Source organism: Salvelinus sp. IW2-2015, linkage group LG25 (genome assembly GCF_002910315.2).
Source record: "Salvelinus sp. IW2-2015 linkage group LG25, ASM291031v2, whole genome shotgun sequence".
Lineage (NCBI taxonomy): Eukaryota > Metazoa > Chordata > Actinopteri > Salmoniformes > Salmonidae > Salvelinus > Salvelinus sp. IW2-2015.
This window is the reverse complement of record NC_036865.1, coordinates 30618-53061: the sequence shown is the minus strand read 5'-3', so window position 1 is coordinate 53061 and position 22444 is coordinate 30618. Positions and strand designations below refer to the sequence as shown.

Here is a 22444-nt window from a genome sequence, read left to right as displayed (position 1 = left end):
AAGAGCGATACAGGTCGCATGGTGGGTAGTGTGACTTTGGTGACCAAAACGGATGGCAATGTGATAGACTGCATCCAGTTTGTTGGTAGAGTGTTGGAGGCTATTTTATAGATGACATCACGAAGTCGAGGATCGTAGGATGGTCAGTTTTACGAGGGTATGTTTGGCAGCATGAGTGAATGATCCTTTGTGCGATATAGGAAGCCGATTCTTGATTTAATTTTAAGTTGGAGATGCTTAACTTCTCTGGGATATGTGGGATGGTAGCGTCCCTCACCTAGACAGCCAAGTGAAATTGCAGGCGCCAAATTCAAAACAACAGAAATCTCATAATTAAAATTCCTCAAACATTACAAGTATTATACACAATTTTAAATAAAACTTCTCGTTAATCTTAGCAAATTGTCTGATTTCAAAAAAGATTTACGGCTGAATTAAGCCCCTAATTCTTGTCGTCGACACGACTGGTATATCCAAAATGTCCATTTATTTGGCGCGTTTGATCCAGAAAAACGCTGGTTCCAAATTGCACAACGTGACTACAAAATATCTCAAAAGTTACCTGTAAGCTTTGTCCAAACATTTCAAACTACTTTTGTATTACAACTTTAGGTATTTTTTTATGTAAATAATCGATAAAATTGAAGATGGGATGATCTGTGTTCAATACCGGAGGAAAACTATGTGTAGCATGCTTTCTGGTCACACGCCTCTAACAAACAGTACAATTCACTGGAGCCTCATTCTGAACATGGCTACTTCTTCATTTCTCAAAGGAAAAACCTCAACCAATTTCTAAAGACTGTTGACATCCAGTAGAAGCGATAGGAACTGCAGGGAAGTCCCTTAGAAATCTGGATTCCCAATGAAACCCCATTGAAAAGAGAGTTTGTCCTAGGGGTTTTGCCTGCCAAATAAGTTCTGTTATAGTCAAACAGTTTTAGAAACTTCAGAGTGTTTTCTATCCAATACTAATAATAGTATGCATATATTTGCATCTGGGACTGAGTAGGAGGCAGTTTACTCTGGGCACGCTTTTCATCCAAACGTGAAAATGCTGCCCCTTATCTTAGAGAAGTTAACTGATTTTTGTACTCTGACATCCTTGAGTAGGTGGAGGGAGTCTGGAAGGGCAGCTAGGAATCTTTTGGTTGTCCGAGAATTTATTGCACGGCTGTTGATGATCCTTGGTAGGGGTCTGAGCAGATTATTTGTTGCGATTACAAACATAATAAAATGGTGGGCKGATAGTCCAGGATTAGGAGGATAAACATTAAGATCCACATCATTTATTCCACGGGACAAAACTTGGTCCAAAATATGACTGTGGCAGTGAGTAGGTCCGGAGACATGTTGGACAAAACCCACTGAGTCGATGATGGCTCCGAAAGCCTTTTGGAGTGGGTCTGTGGACTTTTTCATGTGAATATTAAACTCACCAAAAATTTGAATATTATCTGCCAGACTACAAGGTCCTATTGGAATTCAGYGAACTCAGTGAGGAATGCTGTATATGGCCCAGGAGGCCTGTAAAACAGTAGCTATGAAAAGTGATTGAGTAGGCTGCATAGATTTCATGACTAGCTCAAAAGACGAAAACGCAGTCGTTGTTTGGGGGGAAATTGAAATTTGCTATCGTAAATGTTGGCAACACCTCCGCCTTTGCGGGATGCGCGGGGGATATGGTCACTAGTGTAACCAGAAGATGAGGCCTCATTTAACACAGTAAATTCATCAGGCTTAAGCCATGTTTCAGTCAGGCCAATCACATCAAGATTATGATCAGTGATTAGTTCATTGACTATGCCTTGGAAGTGAGGGATCTAACATTAAGTAGCACTATTTTGAGATGTGAGATATCACAATCTCTTTCAATAATGACAGGAATGGAGAAGGTCTTTACTCCAGTGAGATTGCTAAAGCAAACAGACATGGTTTCAATGAGGATAGCTGAGCTGACTACACTGAATGTGCTAGTGGCACACCCCACAAAGCTGTCAGGCTGCCTAACAGCCTGGCCTGCACCTTATCTCATTGTGGAGCTAGGGGAGTTCGAGCCCTGTCTATGTTCGTAGATAAGATGAGAGCACCCCTCCAGCTAGGATGGAGTCCGCCACTCCTCAACAGGCCAGGCTTGGTCCTGTTTGTGGGTGAGTCCCAGAAAGAGGGCCAAATACCTACAAATTCTATCTTTTGGGAGGGGCAGAAAACAGTTTCCAAACAGTGATTGAGTTGTGAGACTCTGCTGTAGAGCTCACCACTCCCCCTAACACACCCCCTAACACATCTTTCTAGCTGATTTACACGCTGAAGCTATGTTGTGCTTGGTGACCTCTGACTGTTTCATCCTAAAATCGTTGGTGCCGACGTTGATAACAATATCCCTATACTCTTTACACTCGTCAGTTTTAGCCTTAGCCAGCATCATCTTCAGATTCTCCCGGGTGGCGCAGTGGTCTAGGGCACTGCATCGCAGTGCTAGCTGCGCCACCAGAGTCTCTGGGTTCGCGCCCAGGCTGGGCTGGGTTCGCGCCCAGGCTCTGTCGCAGCCGGCCGCAACCGGGAGATCCGTGGGGCGACGCACAATTGGCATAGCGTCGTCCGGGTTAGGGAGGGTTTGGCCGGTAGGGGTAGGGATCCTTGTCTCAGTATGAAAAAATGTAATAAAATGTATGCACTCTACTGTAAGTCGCTCTGGATAAGAGCGTCTGCTCTTGGCCGGTAGGGATATCCTTGTCTCAGTATGTAAAAATGTAATAAGAATGTATCACTCTACTGTAAGTCGCTCGGATAAGAGCGTCTGCTAAATGACTAAAAATGTAAATGTAAAATTAGCCTTAACGTCAGTAGCCCGGTCCCTGTAAACAGTGTAATGATCGCTGGATGATTTGTTTTAAGTCTAATACTGTGGGTAATGGAGTCGCCAATGACTAGGGTTTTCAATTTGTCAGAGCTAATGGTGGGAGGCTTCGGCATCTCAGACCCCGTAACAGGAGGAGAAGAGACCAGAGAAGGCTCGGCCTCTGACTCCAACCCATTCCTTAAAAACTTATTTGGGCTGCAAGCCCGAAGCCGGGCGCAATATGACAACAGCCACTTCAAATGCAGGGCGCGAAATTCAAAATATATTTTTTTGAAATATTAACTTTCACACATTAACAAGTCCAATACAGCATATGAAAGATAAACATCTTGTGAATCCAGCCAACATAAAATGTTTTACAGCAAAACACCACGTATACTTATGTTAGCTCACCACCAAATACAAAAAAGGACAGACATTTTTCACAGCACAGGTAGCATGCACAAAACCAACCTAACTAACCAAGAACCAACCAAACTAACCAAGAAACAACTTCATCAGATGACAGTCTTATAACATGTTTTTCAATAAATCTATATTTTGTTCCAAAAATGATATTTTTGAGCTATAAATCAGTTTTACATTGCACTACCATCACAGCTACCGTCAAAGACACCGAAGCAGCCAGAAAATTACAGACACCAACGTCAAATACCTAAATACTCATCATAAAACATTTCTGAAAAATACATGGTGTACAGCAAATGAGAAGACAGGCATCTTGTGATTCCAGCCAATATTTCCGATTGCTTAAGTTTTTACAGCGAAAACACAATATAGCATTATATTAGCTTACCACAATAGCCAGAAACACAAGCCATTTACCAGCAGCGAAAGTTAGCGATTGTAACAAACCAGCAAAAGATATATAATTTTTGACTAACCTTGATAAGTTCATCAGATGACAGTCCTATAACATCAGGTTAGACATACACTTATGTTTTGTTCGAAAATGTGCATATAGAGCTGAAATCAGTGGTTATACATTGTGCTAACGTAGCATCTTTTTCCCACAACGTCCGGATATTTTTCTGACACTCACATATTCTGACCAAATAACTATACATAAACATTATACATGTATTAACAAATACATGTTGTATAGGAAATGATAGATACACTAGTTCTTAATGCAATCGCCGTGTTAGAATTCTAAAAATAACTTCATTACGACATCCAGCTTAGTTATAGCGAGAGAGTGCCCAGAATCTGGGCGCAAACTACTAGTACAACATGTTCGACAGATATATGAAATAGCATCTCCTTCCTGAACATACGCAGACAAAGCAACACGCCTAACGTCCCGAAAAAATTCAATAATCTAATAAAACTATATTGAAAAAACATACTTTACGATGATATTGTCACATGTATCAAATAAAATCAAAGCCGGAGATATTAGTCGTCTATAACGACAGCTTTACAGAAGGCAATACCAGGTCCCTTCTCGCGCGCTCCAGGAAACAGGAAATTGGGGTCACGTCATGCCAAGAGCTTTTATTCGACCCCAGATCAAGTAATACACTCCATTTCTTCTCTCACTCCCTGTTGACATCTAGTGGAAGGTGGATGAAGTGCATGTATACTGATATATATGAATGCCATTCATAGGCAGGCCCTAGAACAGAGCATCGATTCAGATTTTCCACTTCCTGTCAGGAAGTTTGCTGCAAAATGAGTTCTGTTTTACTCACAGATATAATTCAAACGGTTTTAGAAACTAGAAGATGTTTTCTATCCAATAGTAATAATAATATGCATATTCTACGAGCAAGAATTGAGTACGAGGCCGTTTGAAATGGGCACCTTTTCCAGTTACTCAATACTGCCCCTGCAGCCATAAGAAGTTAATGGGGAGAACAGGTTGAAAGTTTCTGTCAGCTGAATGAGCGACACCGGTTGAGCATTCCTACAGCATTTCCTTCCAGAAGCCATGAGAAAATTGTCTGGCTGTGGGGACTTGTGCGAGGGGATTTATACTACTATCTGTACTTATTTTTGGCACAGACGCTGCTTCATCCTTTCCTACACTGACATTACACTTGCCTAACGATTGCATCTGAAGCTGGGCTTGCAGCACAGCTATCCTCGCCATAAGGGGATCGTTCTCCTGTGTATTATGAATACAGCCACTGTATTTTATTTATTTTATTTTTTATTTCACCGTTATTTTACCAGGTAAGTTGACTGAGAACACCTTCTCATTTGCAGCAACGACCTGGGGAATAGTTACAGGGGAGAGGAGGGGATGAATGAGCCAATTGTAAACTGGGGATTATTAGGTGACCGTGATGGTTAAGGGCCAGATTGGGAATTTAGCCAGGACACCGGGGTTAACACCCCTACTCTTACGATAAGTCCATGGGATCTTTAATGACCTCAGAGAGTCAGGACACCCGTTTAACGTCCCATCCGAAAGACGGCACCCTACACAGAGCAGTGTCCCCAATCACTGCCCTGGGGCATTGGGATCTTTGTTTAGACCAGAGGAAAGAGTGCCTCCTACTGGCCCTCCAACACCACTTCCAGCAGCACCTGGTCTCCCATCCAGGGACTGACCAGGACCAACCCTGCTTAGCTTCAGAAGCAAGCCAGCAGTGGTATGCAGCCACTGTAATTAGAAGGCATAATGTTAATGTTACTACTTAGCTTCGGCTGGTGGAGGTCCTGACGAACCATGTCCAGATAAAGCGTCCGGGGTGAAAAAGTTGAATGAAAAAAGTAGAGCGAGAAAAAAACAAACAAAAAAAAAACGGTAATTAAAAAGTAAATATCGTGGTGCAGTGCTAGCTGTGCCACCTGCGACTCTGGGTTCGAGCCCAGCCTCTGTCGCAGCCGACCACGACCGGGAGGTCCATGGGGCGACGCACAATTGGCCTAGCATCGTCCGGGTTAGGGAGGCCGGTAGGGATATCCTTGTCTCATCGCGCACTAGCAACTCCTGTTGCGAGCCGGGCGCAGTGCACGCTGACCAGGTCGCTAGGTGTACAGTGTTTTCTCCGACACATTGGTGCGGCTGGCTTCCGGGTTGGATGCGCGCTGTGTTCAGAAGCAGTGCGGCTTTGTTGGGTTGTGTTTCGGAGGACGCATGGCTCTCGACCTTCGTCTCTCCTGAGCCCTTACGGGAGTTGTAGCGATGAGACAAGACAGTAACTACTAACAATTGGATACCACGAAATTGGGGAGAAAAAAAAAGTAAAAACCGTAAAGTTGGCAGGTAGCAAAGTAAGGTTAGCAACAAACCGCACAGCAGCACGTAAATAAGTCTACAAGTTGTGACCGGAGATAAAACCAACCTGAGACACACCTCAACTGTTCAGAGAAATCAGGCATTAATGGTCGAATTGCTTCAAAGAAATCACTACAACAATAAGAAGAAGAGACTTGGTTGTGCCAAGAAACACGAGCAATTTACATTAGACCGGTGGAAATCTGTCCTTTGGTCTGATGAGTCCAAATATGAGATGTTTGGTTCCAACTGCTGTGTCTTTGTGAGACGTAGATGCGTAGATGAATGGAGGATCTCTGCATGTGTGGATCCCACTGTGAAGTATAGAGGAGGAGTTGTGATGGTGTGGGGGTGCTGTTGACACTGTCTGTGATTTATTTAGAATTCAAATTCAATGCACATTTAACCAGCATCGATACCACAGCATTCTGCAGCGATGAGCCATCCCATCTGGTTTGCGTTTAGTGGGACTATCATTTGTTTTTCAACAGGACATGACATGACTCTACATGACGTATGTGTTATTTCACAGTTTTGATGTCTTCACTATTATTCTACAATGTACAGTTGTGGCCAAAAGTTTTGAGAATGATGCAAATATACATTTTCACGAGTCTGCTGCCTCAGTTTGTATGATGACAATTTGCATATACTCCAGAATGTTATGAAGAGTGATCAGATGAATTGCAATTAATTGCAAAGTCCCTCTGCCATGCAAATGAATTGAATCCCCAAAAAACATTTCCACTGCATTTCAGCCCTGCCACAAAAGGACAAGCTGACATCATGTCAGTGATTCTCTCATTAACACAGGTGTGAGTGTTGACGAGGACAAGGCTGGAGATCAGTCTGTCATGCTGATTGAGTTTGAATAACAGACTGGAAGCTTCAAGAAGGAGGGTGGTGCTTGGAATCATTGTTCTTCCTCTGTCAATCATGGTAACCTGCAAGGAAACACGTGCCGTCATTATTGCTTTGCACAAAAAGGGCTTCACATGCAAGGATATTGCTGCCAGTACGATTGCACCTAAATCAACCATTTATCGGATCATCAAGAACTTCAAGGAGAGCGGTTCAATTGTTGTGAAGAAGGCTTCAGGGCGCCCAAGAAAGTCCAGCAAGCGCCAGGACCGTCTCCTAAAGTTGATTTAGCTGTGGGATCGGAGCACCACCAGTACAGAGCTTGCTCAGGAATGGCAGCAGGCAGGTGTGAGTGCATCTGCACGCACAGTGAGGCAAAGACTTTTGGAGGATGTCCTGGTGTCAAGAAGGGCAGCAAAGAAGCCACTTCTCTCCAGGAAAAACATCATGGACAGACTGATATTCTGCAAAGGGTACATGGATTGGACTGCTGAGGACTGGGGTAAAGTCATTTTCTCTAATGAATCCCCTTTCCAATTATTTGGGGCATCCGGATAAAAGCTTGTCTGGAGAAGACAAAGTGAGCGCTACAATCAGTCCTGTGTCATGCCAACAGTAAAGCATCCTGAGACCATTCATGTGTGGGGTTGCTTCTCAGCCAAGGGAGTGGGCTAACTCACAATGTTGCCTCATAACACAGCCATGAATAAAGAATTGGACAAACACATCCTCCGAGAGCAACTTCTCCCAACCATCCAGGAACAGTTTGGTGACGAACAATGCCGTTTCCAGCATGATGGAGCACCTTGCCATAAGGCGAAAGTGATAACTAAGTGACTTGGGGAACAAAGCATCAATATTTTGGGTCCATGGCCAGGAAACTCCCCAGACCTTAATCCCATTGAGAACTTGTGGATATCCTCAAGAGGCGGATGGACAAACAAAAATTCTGACAAACTCCAAGCATTGATTATGCAAGAATGGTCTGCCATCAGTCAGGATGTGGCCCAGAAGTTTAATTGACAGCATGCCAMGGCGGTTTGCTGAGGTCTTGAAAAAGAAGGGTCAACACCGCAAATATTGACTTTTTGCATCAACTTCATGTAATTGTCAATAAAAGCCTTTGACACTTATGAAATGCTTGTAATTATACTTCAGTAGTCCATAGTAACATCTGACAAAAATATCTAAAGACACTGAAGCAGCAAACTTTGTGAAAATTAATATTTGTGTCATTCTCAAAACATTTGGCCACGACTGTAGAAAATATCAAAAATAAAGAAAAACCCTTGATTTAGTTGGTGTGTCCAAACTTTTGACTGGTACTGTACAGCCATGGTTGTCAATTGTACTGCAGAKATGGATCGATAGTCACAGAAAATAGAGGTTTTGGTGGCAGCTGCAGAGAAGTACTTGGAATTGCGAGGATTTACAGCAAAACAGCTTATGGGGGTGTTGAGTGGTAGTGTTATGTCCTCTCAGACCGTTAGTATGGAGTAGAACTAGATAGGGTTAAATAGTGGAATGGGGTGGTGTTTTTTTTGTGAGGGCTAATAGTTGGCAGGGCAATGTTCCTTTTCCTTTTTCAAAATTTTGTATTACCATYTCAAATAATTGAATGTAGGTAGGCCGTGAATGGCACATCAGTACAGTAGGTAGCGGTGTATGCATCTAAAAGTTGGATGCCAAAGAAGAAGGAGTTCCTGCTCTGTCTGCATTCCAATACTGAAGACAAACCCAAATATGGAAGTTCCTGCTGTGGATTAGATGTGTTGTCTGAAGCCTAAACTCTCTCCCCGAAACTGCCTAACTACACTTTATAATCATCTTCCTCTTTCTCCTCTTTCTCTTTCTCCTCCTACTTTTCCTCCTCCCTCTCTTGTCAGGGTGACATCTACATTCTGTCTCCACTGGACAGAGAGACTAAAGACCACTACACCCTGACGGCCATAGCTAGGGACAACCCTGGGGGCAGCCCCAACAACCGACGGGAGAAATCTGTTCAGGTGGGATTCATAATGTAGTAGGACATAAGTAAACATAGTTGAATACACTGCCTGTAATCACTCTGGATAAGACTAAAATGTTAATAAAAAATGTATGTTCAAAATACTCTGCGGCCAGTTTATTAGGGACAGCACCCCGTTCACAAAAATGMTTCACTCCCACAGACAGAGAGTCACGTGGCCGTGGCTTACCATATAAAGCAGGCAGACAGGCATCGGGGCATTCAGTTACTGATCGATTGAGCATTAGAATGGTCAAAACGAGTGACCTAAGCGACTTTGAGCGTGGTATGATTGTCGGTGCCGGGCGCACKGGTTCCAGTACCTCAGAAACGTCCAGCCTCCWGTGCTTTTCCCACAAGARAGAGTCTAGGGTTTACCGAGAATGGTGCAACAAACAAAAAACGTCCAGTCAGTGGCCGTACTGTGGGTGAAAACAACTCGTTGATGAGAGAGGTTGATGGAGAATGGCAATAATCACGTAAGCTAGCAAGTGGGCCACAAACAGGCAAATAATGTCGCAGTACAACAATGGTGTGCAGAACGATATCTCGTAATGCACAACTTGTCGGTCCTTGTCARGGATGGGCTATTGCAGCAGACGACCACACTGGGTTCCACTCCTATCAGCTAAAAACAGAACGTGGATCCAGTGGGCACATGATCAACAACACTGGAATTGAGGAGTGGAAAAGCATTGCCTGGTCGGACGAATCCTGGTTCCTGTTGCGTCATGCTGATGGCGTCATGCTGATGGCAGATTCAGGTTTTGGCGTAAGCAACATGAGACCATGGCCCCATCCTGCCTGGTGTCAACGGTACAGTGGTGGAATGGTGTGGGGAATGTTTTCCTGGCACATGTTAAGTCCCTTGATACCAATTGAGCAACGTTTGAATGGCACACCTTGTATAATCCARGCCCCGAAGAATTCAGAGTGTTTTGGAGGCAAAGGGGGGTCCGGCCCAGTACTAGATGGGTGTACCTAATAAACTGGCTACTTTGTGTATATCTTTGCATTGGTAATAAGTGTATTATGATCCCTATGAGGATTGAAACCATAACATTGGTATTGCTAGCGCCACACTCTTACCAACTGAGCCACACGGGGCCACATCATATTTTCCTGTCCCTGGTCTGTCTCTCTCAGGTCTTGGTGACCGTTCTGGATGTGAATGACTTCCGTCCGCGTTTCTCAGAGCGGATCTTTGAGACCAGTGTGTTTGAGAACGAGCCCAGTGGGACATCTGTGATCACGCTGACTGCCAATGACCTGGATGAGGGGGAGAACGGTCTGCTGTACTACAGCCTCCAGGGCCCAGGGGCAGGTAGGAGCCACACAAACACACACACACATCGTCATAGGTACTGTAAGAGGCTTTTGTTCCAGCCCAGTTTTGACACAACTGATTTAACTTATTATGGTCTTCATTAGCAATTGATTAGTTGAATCAGGTGTGATAGTGCTGGGCTAAAACAAAAGCCTGTATCTCTCTCTCTTTCTCTCTCTCTCCCTCTCTATGGTATATCAGATGCCTTCTCTCTGGARGCTGACACAGGCCTGGTGCGTTCTCTCCGTCTGCTGCAGTCCTTTGAGTGCTTTAACCTGACGGTGGTGGCTACAGACCAGGGCAAACCACCCCTCTGGGGTACCGCCACCTTACACATCATCATCATAGATGTCAACGACAACAGGCCCATGTTCGTCAGGCCCACCAACGGCACCATCATGCACATCATGGAGGTGTGTGTATATGTTTGCTTGTGCATGTTGGTGGCACTACAATATGGTGTTAGAAGTCCCTAGCACTATAGTAAAAATGTATAAACAGATTATTATAATTTTTTGCATGTATGAAGCTGTTGCTCAACTACACAGTGCTACTGTAAAAATCTCTGCAGTTGTAGTTATAGTGCATACAAACAGGATATCTCAAATCTCAATGATGTCTGCCCCCCCCCCCCTTGTAGGAGCAGGCCCCAGGCCTGCTGGTGTACGAGGTGTTTGCGACAGATGGGGATGAYGGGGTGAATGGAGAGGTGCGCTATGCCTTCCTCCAGACAGGCGCTAGGAACAGAGATTGGGAGAACTTCCACATTGACGCTATTACAGGAGTCATCACCACCGCCYTCAAACTGGACCGAGAGAAGCAGGCCCTGCACAGCGTGAGTGGACTGACAAGACACGACCTAGGGCCCAATTCTAACCATACACATGCACTTGTAGCTGGTGACAACCTGAATCATACCTTGAGGTCAATGGAAGAAATGCAAAGTTTGAGTGTAGGCCTGGCAGATTTCTGGTTAGGATTCAGCCCAGACAGGAATGAACAAGCTGATATGCAACTTATAAACCTACACAGTAATGGAGTGTGTGCATTAGGTTTGTGTTGGTGTTTTGTGTTGTGTGTGTGTGTGTGTGTGTGTGTGTGTGTGTGTGTGTGTGTGTGTGTGTGTGTGTGTGTGTGTGTGTGTGTGTGTGTGTGTGTGTGGGTGTGTGTGTGTGTGTGTGTGTATTGTTTATGTCTAACTAACGGACTGTGTCCTGTCCCTCAGCTGATTGTTGTGGCCTATGACCTAGGTCAGCCCGTGCCTTATGAGACAACCCAGCCCCTACAGGTGGCGCTGTTGGACATCGATGACAACGAGCCTGTCTTCTTCAAGCCCCCGGTGAGTGGAGGAGAGTTAGAGAGCTTGGCCGTGTCTCATTCGAGGAAGATTTTCCCTCCACTCTGCCCTAATTCACACTCATCTTCCTGCAATGAAACATAGCCCTGGACTCCTCAGCTATAAATCAAACTCTGGGTTTATACCTTACCACTAAGTGATACTTGAAACGGCAGTATATTCTTTCTGTACCGAGCATGTTTGTGTGATCAAWCCACCTTTTCAAATCTCTAGATATCTCTCCCTTCATATTTGTTTTTTATTTGGTATTTTGTGAACTGTGTTTGTGTATTAGTCAATAACCTCATATACACCTTGCACTAGCCTGCGTCCTTTGTCCTGATCTTGTCKACATTTTCAGAAATATGTCATATTTGTCCACTGTGTCTGCATTGTGATCAGATTTTACGAGATTATGGCGATTTACAGTGCCTTCAGAATATATTCACACCCCTTTACTTTTTCAACATTTTGTTGTGTTACAGCCTGAATTTAAAATGGATGAAATTGAGATTTGTTTTCACTGTCCTACACACAATACCCCATAATGTCAAAGTGGAATGARGTTTTTTGACATTTTTACAAATTAATTAAAAARMAAAAGCTGAAATGTCAATAAGTATTCAACCCCTTTGCCACAAGGCAAACCTAAATAACTTCAGGAGTAAAAATGTGCTTAACAAGAAACATAAGTTGCATGGACTCACTCTGTGGCAAATAATAGTGTTTAACGTGATTTTTGAATGACTACCTCATCTCTCTACCCCGAGCAGTGAATTTCAAAAACAGATTCAACCACAAAGACCAGGGAGGCACCTTTTGGTACTGTAGATGGGTAAAAAAATTAAAAAAAATAAACTGACATGGAATATCCATTTGAATATGGCGAAGTTATTCATTACAGTTTGGATGGTGTATCAATTCACCCAGTCACTACAAAGATACAGGCGTCCTTCCTAACTCAGTTGCGGAGAGGAAGGAAACCGCTCAGGGATTTCACCATGAGGCCAATGGTGACTTTAAAACAGTTTCAGCGTTTAATGGTTGTGATAGGAGAAAACAAACTACAATGTTGTTGTGGAGTAACAACATTGTAGTTACTCCATAATACTAACCTATTTGACAGAGTGAAAAGAAGGAAGCCTGTACAGAATAAACATATTCCAAATATACACAATAAACAGATTCCAAAACATGCATCCTGTTTGCAACAAGGCACTAAAGTAATAGTGCAAAAAGAATGTGTCAAAGCAARACACTTTTTTCCTGAATACAAAGTGTTATGTTTGGGGCAAATCCAATACAACACATTACTGAGTAAAATTCTAAAACARAAGGCCAAATCTACACTGGAGTTGCTTAACAAGAAACCAGCAAATGTTCCTCAGTGGGCAAGTTACAATTTTGACTTAAATCTGCTTGAAAAAACTATGGCAAGACCTGAAAATGGTTGTCTAGCAATGATCAACAACTAATTTCACTGAGCTTGAAGAATTTTCTGAAGAATAATGGGCAAATGTTGGAAAGCAAACTGAAACAGTTTTTCCTCTAGGATTTTACCTGTGCTCCGTACATTTTTATCCTGAAAAACTGCCCTGTTCTTAACGATTACAAGCATACCCCTAACATGATCACTATGCTTGAAAATATGGAGAGTGGTACTCCATAATGTGTTGTATTGGATTTGCCCCAAACATAACACTTTGTATGGAAAGTTCTTAGAGACTTACCCAGAAAGACCCAAAGCTGTAATTGCAGCAAAGGTGCTTCTACAAAGTATTGACTGATAGTTGTGAATACTTATGTAAATGAGATATTTCTATCTATTTAATCCATTTTGAATTCAGGCTGTAACACAACAACTGTGGAATAAGTCAAGGTGGTATGAATACTTTCTGAAGGCACTGTATATGGTTTCACTGTCCAGATCCATCTACACTTGAAAGATATCATGACACAATGTTGAAGGGAGGTGGTCAGGAAGATCTGGTCACAATCAGATCACAATGCGTCTTTTAATCGTCTACACCTGTCTGAAAATGTGAGCACAATCTGAATGTGGACAAGATCAGMACAAAGGATGCATGTTAGAACCAGGTATAAACYGGGCTAATGTGTTGGTTTCATATGTGTGACGATTTTGTCTTACGTCTGGCTCATGTATCTGTGTGCGTGTGTGTGTGTGCATGCATGCCTGTCTGCCTGGTTCGCTCTCAGCGAGGCAGCCTACCGTACCAGACTCTGTCTGTGGCAGAGCACTCTACTCCAGGGACAGTAGTGGGTAATGTGAAAGGAGCTGTGGATGCAGACGAAGGCTCAAACGCTGTAGTCTACTACTTCATAGCAGGTCTGTGGAGAGGACAACACAACACTACAGACACACACACAAACAGGCACAGAAGCACATGCACACACACACACACACACACATGGATTCATCCATACCGGACAATGTAAAAATATCAGTCCATTATTACTAATACTGAATAATGAAATACCTTTTTGGCTTCTGCCTGTTGCTGTCCCTTCTATGAATGGATGTAACACTGATTTCCACCCCTGCCCTTTAGGGGGAGATACTGAGGGGAACTTTGGCCTGAGCCCAGGGGGCATACTGAAGGTGAAGAAGGATCTGGATCGTGAGGACATCTCAGTATACTCCATCATCGTCAAGGCCTCCAGCCACAGGAATTGGGTCCCTCCCAGGGATCGGAGGTCAGCCCGGGGCAGTGTGCTTGACCCCAGCCATGACGCCACCCTGCAGGAGATCAGAATCTACCTGGAGGACATCAACGACCAGCCACCGCGCTTCACCAAGCTGGAGTACACTGCAGGTACTGTACATAAAACTGGGGTGGGGGTTTGTGTTTCTATATGCATGTGTGTGAATTGATAATATTGTGCTGCTCTCACTAACCAGTTCTCTCTCTCTCTCTCTCTCTCTCTCTCTCTCTCTCTCTCTCTCTCATCCTCTCTCTTTGTGTCCCCCCCTTCCCCTCTCTCTCTCTCCTTTTAGGTGTGGCAGCTGATGCCAAGGTGGGCTCAGATCTGATCCGGGTACAGGCCATAGACAACGACATAGGGAACAACAGCCTGGTGCTGTACCATGTCCTGTCCATTCGCTACATTAAACTCCAGTCCAATGACTCTGAGGACATAGGAAATGTCTTCATCATAGGTCAGTCACTGCCTACTGCCTAGCATGACTATTATCTGTGTTTGTGTAGTATCCCTTGTTAACTTCTCTAGGGTATGTGGGACGGTAGCGTCCCACCTCGTCAACAGCCAGTGAAACTGCAGGGCGCCAAATTCAAAATAACAGAAATCCCATAATTTAAATTCCTCAAACATACAAGTATTTTACACCATTTTAAAGATACACTTGTTGTAAATCCAGCCAAAGTGTCCAATTTCCAAAAGGTTTTACGACGAAAGCACACCAAACGATTATGTTAGGTATGAGCCAAGTCACAGAAAAAGACAGCCATTTTTCCAGCCAAAGAGAGGAGTAACAAAAAGCAGAAATAGAGATAAAATTAATCACTAACCTTTGATGATTTTCATCAGATGACACTCATAGGACTTCATGTTACACAATACATGTATGTTTTGTTCGGTAAAGTTCATATTTCTTTCCAAAAATCTGAGTTTAGGCGGGTCGCTACTGTCTCACTTGGCAAAAAGCCTGAGAAAATGCAGAGCGCCAAATTCAAATTAATTACTAAGAAAATTACTATAAAAATCTAACTTTCATTAAATCACACATGAAAGATACCAAATTAAAGCTACACTGGTTGTGAATCCAGTGAATTCAAATAGGCTTTTCGGCGAAAGCAAACGATGCTATTATCTGAGGATAGCACAATAGTAAACAAAGACAGAGAAGCATATTTCAACCCTGCAGGCYCGACACAAAACGCAGAAATAAAAATATAATTCATGCCTTACCTTTGACGAGCTTCTGTTGTTGGCACTCCAATATGTCCCATAAACAAATGGTCCTTTTGTTCGATTAATTCCGTCGATATATATCCAAAATGTTCATTTATTTGGCACGTTTGATCCAGAAAAACACCATTTCCAACTTGCTCAAACGTGACTACAAAATATCTCAACGGTTACCTGTAAACTTTGCCAAAAAATGTCAAACTACTTTTGTAATACAACTTTAGGTATTTTTTTAACGTTAATAATCGATAAAATTTAATCTGTGTTCAATACAGGATTAAAACCAACTATAGCTAGCTTTCTGGTCTCGCGCCTCTAACAAACAGGACACTTCGAGTGACTCTCCTTCAAGATGGCCGTACTTCTTCATTACACAAAGGAATAACCTCAACCAATTTCTAAAGACTGTTGACATCCAGTGGAAGCGGTAGGAACTGCAAGCAGGTCCCTTAGAAATCTGTTTTCCCAATGAAAACCCATTGAAAAGAGAGTGACCTAAAAAAAAAAAAATCTGAATGGTTTGTCCTCAGGGTTTCGCCTGCTACATAAGTTCTGTTATACTCACAGACATGATTCAAACAGTTTTTGAAACTTAAGAGTGTTTTCTATCCAAATCGACTAATAATGTGCATATCTTATCTTCTGGGGGTGAGTAGGTGACAGTTTAATTTGGGCATGCTTTTCATCCAAAATTCCGAATGCTGCCCCCTACCCTAGAGAAGTTAATCCTTGATAACCAATTTTGGGATCAATTCCATTTCAATTCAAAATTAAGGCAATTCATTGAATTGAAATAGAATTGCCCCCTACTATACTCATTGATAACTAAGGTTGGGATCAATTCCATTTCAATTAAGGTGAAAATATTGACAGAAATTAAATTGGCCCTAACCGTGTTGATAAATCTTTTTCCCTTCAAAGTCTCCTTACCATTCCTTTATAACAATGGTTGGGATCAWTTTAATTTAAATTCAGATAATGAATTTACTACTGTAAATTGACTGAATTGAAAAGGAATGGGCCTCAACCCCATTGATAACCGTGAATCACAATGGAATTGGCCCTGAACCTTAGGAGAGACAGATGGGATCATCCGTACCTTTGACCTGTTCACGGCCTACGACCCGGGCTACTTCATGGTGGAGGTATTYGCACGGGACCTGGCGGGCCACAGTGACATCGCCATGGTAGACATCTACATCCTGCGGGACGACCAGCGGGTAAAGATCATCATCAACGAGATACCCGAGCGGGTTCAACAGTTCCAGGAGGAGTTTATCAACCTGCTATCCAACATCACCAGAGCCATAGTCAACACGGACGATGTGCAGGTAGGTGGYGTTGGGGGATGTGAAYGATGTGTGTGTCTCTGTGCAGYTGTGTGTGTGCATGTATGCATGCTAGTGTATAAAATGACGTATGAAATGTGTGTGTCCCACTATCCCCCTTTGTCATCTCCTCCTCTGTTTCTGCTCAGTTCCACGTGGACAAGAAAGGCAGAGTGAATTTTGCCCAGACAGACGTGCTCATACATGTGGTCAACAAGCAGACCAACCGCATCCTGGACGTGGAAAAGTCAGTTGCTGCCTGGCAGTATCATTTATTATCATGTTATTACCTATAGAAATGTAATTACTAGAACGGACATTACCCATAGTTAGTGTAGCCATGAATTTTCCGGTCAAATTGCAGTGGTCTGTGGGGGCTTTGTCCCTTCTAGTAATTATATTTCTATGTCATTACATTGTTACTACACTAAAACCATGCTGAATAAGTCTACTCCTCTCTATGCTAAGCCCATTGTCTCTCCTTCCCTGGTCTTGTGATTGACAGGGTGATTCAGATGATTGATGAGAACAAGGACCAGCTGAGGAACCTGTTCAGGAATTACAACATCATGGACGTCCAGCCTGCCATCAGCAGGAGAGCACCTGATGACCTCACAACGCTACAGATGGCCATCATTATCCTAGCTGTGTTGCTCTTCTTGGCAGCCATGTTGTTCATCTTCACAAACTGGTACTATCGCACAGTGTAAGATCTGTAATTGTCAAACATATTATAATCCACTTTAATTTATACAATCCAATAATCATATTCATACTAAACCACTCCATTTTACAATATGCTCTTATGAATCAAAGTATTGATTGTTCTTTCAGTTCATCTCAATTGTTAATTACTTTTTCTTTCAATGGAATTTGTAATGGTGTTACTTCACACTGGCTATGATAGGAGACACTACCTTGACTTGGCTATGTAAACATGTTGATCATCTCACCTGTTTGTGTGATGTTCTGTGCTACAGACACAAGAGGAAGCTGAAAGCCATTGTAGCAGGATCCACAGGTGAGTGAGTGAGTGAGAGTGAGTGAGAGTGAGTGAGAGTGAGTGAGAGTGAGTGAGAGTGTGTGAGAGAGTGAGAGAGTGAGAGAGTGAGAGAGAGAGAGAGAGAGAGAGAGAGAGAGAGAGAGAGAGAGAGAGAGAGAGATAATAATAATATCCACCTGTCTGTCTTCCAGGAAACCACGGTCTCATGGACATCCTGGATATGCCCAACACCAATATATACTCATTTGAGGGGTGAGACAATCTAGATTACAGTGTGAATGCATTTTAGAAATATTTTAAACCTACTCTGTTGCACTTCACTCATTTCATTGATATGTCTGTGGCGGCTTATTCCTTTTGCAAGCTCACAGATGCATGTTGTGCTGATCTTAAATGTCTGAGAGTTGTGTATACATTATCTAATTAGACTGGTGAAGTGTTAGCTATGTGTGGTTATAGCTAAGACTGTGTTGTTGACACTCAGGGCCAACCCTGTTTGGCTGGACCCGTTCTGTCGGAACCTGGAGCTAGCTGCCCAGGCAGAGCATGAAGAAGACCTGCCAGTGAACCTCAGTGAGATCACTGACCTGTGGAACAGCCCTGCTCGGACTCACGTGAGTACAGCTATCTACGTATGTTCATGTACTTCTATGAGTACAGCCATTTATGTTTATATTAATTTATCCAACTTTATGAATTTCTATGAGTGCAGCGAGTTATCTTTGTTAATAAGTACTGTGCCCAACCATGGGGCTTGTGAATATCCACTATACAGCACACAGAACACCACACTACACAGGATTGTGCTACAGTATTGTGCTACTAACACCATAGGGAAGATGAAACCACCATCTGTCTCAGGTTTACATGAGCTCCAATTAGTCATCATGGCTCTGCCCTCCGAGTGACCCACAGGCCGGGATTCAATCAAAMGCACATTGTTGACAAGCGCACTGCACTTGACTTTTAAAGGTAATTTATGCTTGAGCCGACTGCTGCATTTTACCGTGAATGCGATCCCCGCAAACATKATGGAAATTGCCTGCATTGTCGACAGTGCAGTACGCATTTCATTGAATCCCGACCAAAGTCAGCTCTGAATTTCTTTGTCTCTCCTATCCCCAGTGATGTTCGAAGCCAGGCGTTAGTCTTTAACTGAAGTGTGTGTGTGTTTGCATTACACCCTGCAGGGAACGTTTGGCCGCGAGCCCCAGGCCAAGCCTGAGGATGACCGCTACCTGAGGGCAGCCATCCAGGAGTACGACAATGTCGCCAAGCTGGGCCAGATCATGAGGGAAGGGCCTATTAAGGTGAGGAACACACACACACACAGGTGTCCTCTCAAGTGGCAGAGTTCACACATTCCTGTTGAGGACTAATATTAAAACATTGTTTTTTAGGTTCTGTGCAGCTATCTAAAACATATTGGGATGGGTAAATGTGATTTTGATTGACTGTGACTTACCTTAACTGCTGTCCTATCAGGGCTCACTGCTCAATGGGGTTTTGGACAACTACCTGAGGCTCAAAAAGCTATTTGCAGCCAGACTGGTCACCAAGTCGACCAGCCAATGCGACCAATCGTCAGTCACAGAGGTGGAACGTGAGAAAAAGCAGGTCCAATCCTGCTGCTGTGTGCTGTCCTGTTCCCTGCCACTGGAGGGCGCYCTCTCACTACTGTTTCCTCTACTGGCGCTTCCCCATCTCACTGCCTCTCACTCTGTTTGCATGACTTCTGTAGGCCACTGCCAGCCCACTTTACTGCTCGATAGGATGTTGCAACTCACTGCTAGTGCTAACTACCTGCTGTTTTTCTCCTCAGAATTCCTTTCAGGCAAATTTCTGACTGCTGCACTCCTTTTCACAATATTGCATCTGAATGTCAATGTTATTTACTTTTGATGAGACAATTGGTGCTAACTACTTTTGTACATTTTTCTCCTATCCTCCATGCCTGTCCCTTCATTCCTCTCCCAGCTGATCCAGAGTGACCTGGATGATGACGAGGATGACCGTGTGGCCATGGGTGACAGCTGGGGCACGCTGCGCTTCAGACACAAGCTCCCCGTTGAGATGAGGGGGCCCGACGGCGTCCACAGCAGCACGGGCACACTCCTAACCTCTGACCTCAACAGCCTGCCAGAGGACGACCAGCGGGCCCTGGCAGGCTCCACAGAGGCACTGAACGTCACCGATGGCGGGCTGTACGCTGAGCGCAACACCCGTACTGAGTCAGCCAAGTCCACACCGCTGCACCGTAACAACAAGGATACTGACATGCTGAACGAGAGCCCGCTGGAGATCACAGAGTTATGACTAGCCGAGGCCTCGCTGGTCTGAGAAGAGCCACGACTGAGTGGAGTGTCCTACTGCTGTCCCCCTGCCTTCTCCCCTATCCTCTCCTCAAAAACTGAGGGTCAGACACTGACCACTGTGACCAGGATACAGCCAGGGGAGATTGGGGAAAGCGGGTAGAGGGCCAGAGGTTGGAGGAGGTGGAGTGTGTGCAGTCTGGGAACTTCAAATGCCAGTGAAGATCTTCGTGAGCCATGGATGGCATGTGTGAGGGATCCCTTCAAAGATGGATTTGAATTTGGTTTAATGTCTGATGGTGGACCAAATGCAAAGGCTTAGGGGCTGCATCTCAGTGCTAGAGGCGTCACTACAGACTGGTTCGAATCCAGGCTGTATCACAACGAGCCGTGATTGGGAGTCCCATAGGGCGGTGCACAATTGGCCCAGCGTCGTCCGGGTTTGCCCCAGTGTAGACCGTCATTGTAAATGAGAATTTGTGCTTAGCTAATTAAAGGTAGAATAAAAAATAATAAATGTGTCAATCGAAGACCTGGAACATAGAATAGCAGACCAAATTGAAAGACTACTAAGATTAAACATGGTGAAAAAGAAGACACTGTGGCCAGCTTGTCTGGGACATCTCTTGCAGGACACCATTTGGTCTCCTACAGTCATTCTAAGATCAAGATGGAGAGGCCAAGACTGTTTTTTATAAGGGGAGATCTGTCCAATAACAGCCTACTGTCAGACAGAAGTACAGTGTCCTTCTGGAGTTACGTCCTAGGTTGCACACACTCGCACACAKAAAAAAACACAGACCAGCGAACGGCCACCAAATGGACTGTCGAAAATAGTTAACATGACATAGAAATGTATTTTTTTTTATTTACTGTAAAAGAGGTAAGGGATGAGCACTTATTGGGTGAGGAAGGGAAGAGGGGATAGATAAGGACATTCTTTGAGTTGAAAGGACTTGAGGTCTGGATATGGTGACTGCAGTGCACTTCTGTTCTGTCTCCCGATGAATGGGTTGTCTTGGGTACCCTGAATTTGGAGACCTAACTGGACACCAACATAGGTCTCCGTGATATTTGACTATTAAAGGACAAAGGACTACAGAASGACTTGTTTAATGATGTCATCATTGAGGAGCACAGATGAAGATCAGGCTTTGTCTGGATATTAGCACAAGAGACCACTTCAGTATGCAGCGGGTTAATAAATAAACCCACTCTGCTATAGTGGCCAAGTAGCCTGGTTAAACCAGACTGAACGCTGAACGCTGGACACTGTAACATCTGTTTTGCGTGCCAGGCTAGTGGCCCAGTAGAGCAGCTCTAGGACTGGATGAACCAATAATAAAAGAGAACACTCACTGTTACTTGAAGAGTACACTAACAGAGCCACAGRGAGCGCATCAATACAGTTCTTCGCTTCAAATTACATGGGCAATATGGTAATACAAATAATTGGGACTGAGTAAGAGTGGAACAACGCCTCAGTATGGAACTGGAAGCCTTATCTTCAGGCAAAATMAAATCCATAGCACTGAAGATCTGCGGTATAGCAAGATTGAGCCAATATATGCAGTGTWTACCGTGAATGCAGTTTCGGAGAACTATGTTTTTAAATTGCAATCGCGCTATAKCCCGGATCTTCAGCCCTATGGACTGAATCTAGCCCTTGGATTGCCAGAAGGGGTAAGGGTGGGAGTATATATATGAAAAAGAGGGCATGCTGCCCCACAAAAAAAATTGACATTGCCACCAGAGTGAGTTCATGGTCAAAATGAGCAGCATTTGCTTTATTTTATTGTGAAGCAAAAAAAAAAAAAAAGACCCCTAGAAACATATTTTGGAAGAAAAAAATGCTCTTACCAAAATGAGTAGAGACAAAATGGATGTTTGAAATATGTGTACTACATTGTACTTTGGAGACATTTGTCAGTTTTCCTTTTGTATAGCAACCGTTTCCCGACCTGAATGTTAAGCATGATTTATTTTTATATTCCCATTTGTCATTGTCACCCAGCCCTGAGTTACGTGTTGAGAAATGTTGTTGTGGATGATCTGTGATAAAAAAATAAATATGCAACTGCCTCCGTCCCAGGGTCAGTGGGTTGATAGGAGTGTGTAGCCAATTCCTTTCACTATTGGGAGCACTGAGGAGGAGCTGGTAACTAGTTATACTGTAAAACTACACACTATGCTGATCATGTGTCTACTGATTGAGCAGTCACTGACTAT

The 22444-nt window shown here is 43.7% G+C and overlaps 1 protein-coding gene across 2 annotated transcripts in view; it reads left to right on the top strand.

Annotated features, from left to right (window-relative positions):
- LOC111951670 (cadherin-23-like) overlaps window positions 1–22046 on the top strand; it is a 67835-nt gene extending 45789 nt beyond the window's left edge. The window contains exons 5-20 of one of the 2 annotated variants that reach the window (XM_070434849.1): window positions 8840–8959; window positions 10108–10285; window positions 10490–10701; window positions 10929–11123; window positions 11514–11627; window positions 13842–13971; window positions 14195–14458; window positions 14641–14802; window positions 16647–16903; window positions 17050–17147; window positions 17406–17606; window positions 17881–17921; window positions 18095–18155; window positions 18388–18517; window positions 19094–19213; window positions 19881–22046. In XM_070434849.1, the coding sequence (XP_070290950.1) occupies window positions 8840–8959; window positions 10108–10285; window positions 10490–10701; window positions 10929–11123; window positions 11514–11627; window positions 13842–13971; window positions 14195–14458; window positions 14641–14802; window positions 16647–16903; window positions 17050–17147; window positions 17406–17606; window positions 17881–17921; window positions 18095–18155; window positions 18388–18517; window positions 19094–19213; window positions 19881–20219 (2622 nt within the window). In that variant the 3' untranslated portion in view covers window positions 20220–22046. Of the gene's footprint in view, window positions 1–8839; window positions 8960–10107; window positions 10286–10489; window positions 10702–10928; window positions 11124–11513; window positions 11628–13841; window positions 13972–14194; window positions 14459–14640; window positions 14803–16646; window positions 16904–17049; window positions 17148–17405; window positions 17607–17880; window positions 17922–18094; window positions 18156–18387; window positions 18518–19093; window positions 19214–19388; window positions 19808–19880 lie in introns of those variants that run through there. The other variant, XM_070434848.1, reaches the window with a different exon arrangement.
- The last annotated feature ends 398 nt before the right edge of the window (window positions 22047–22444 follow it).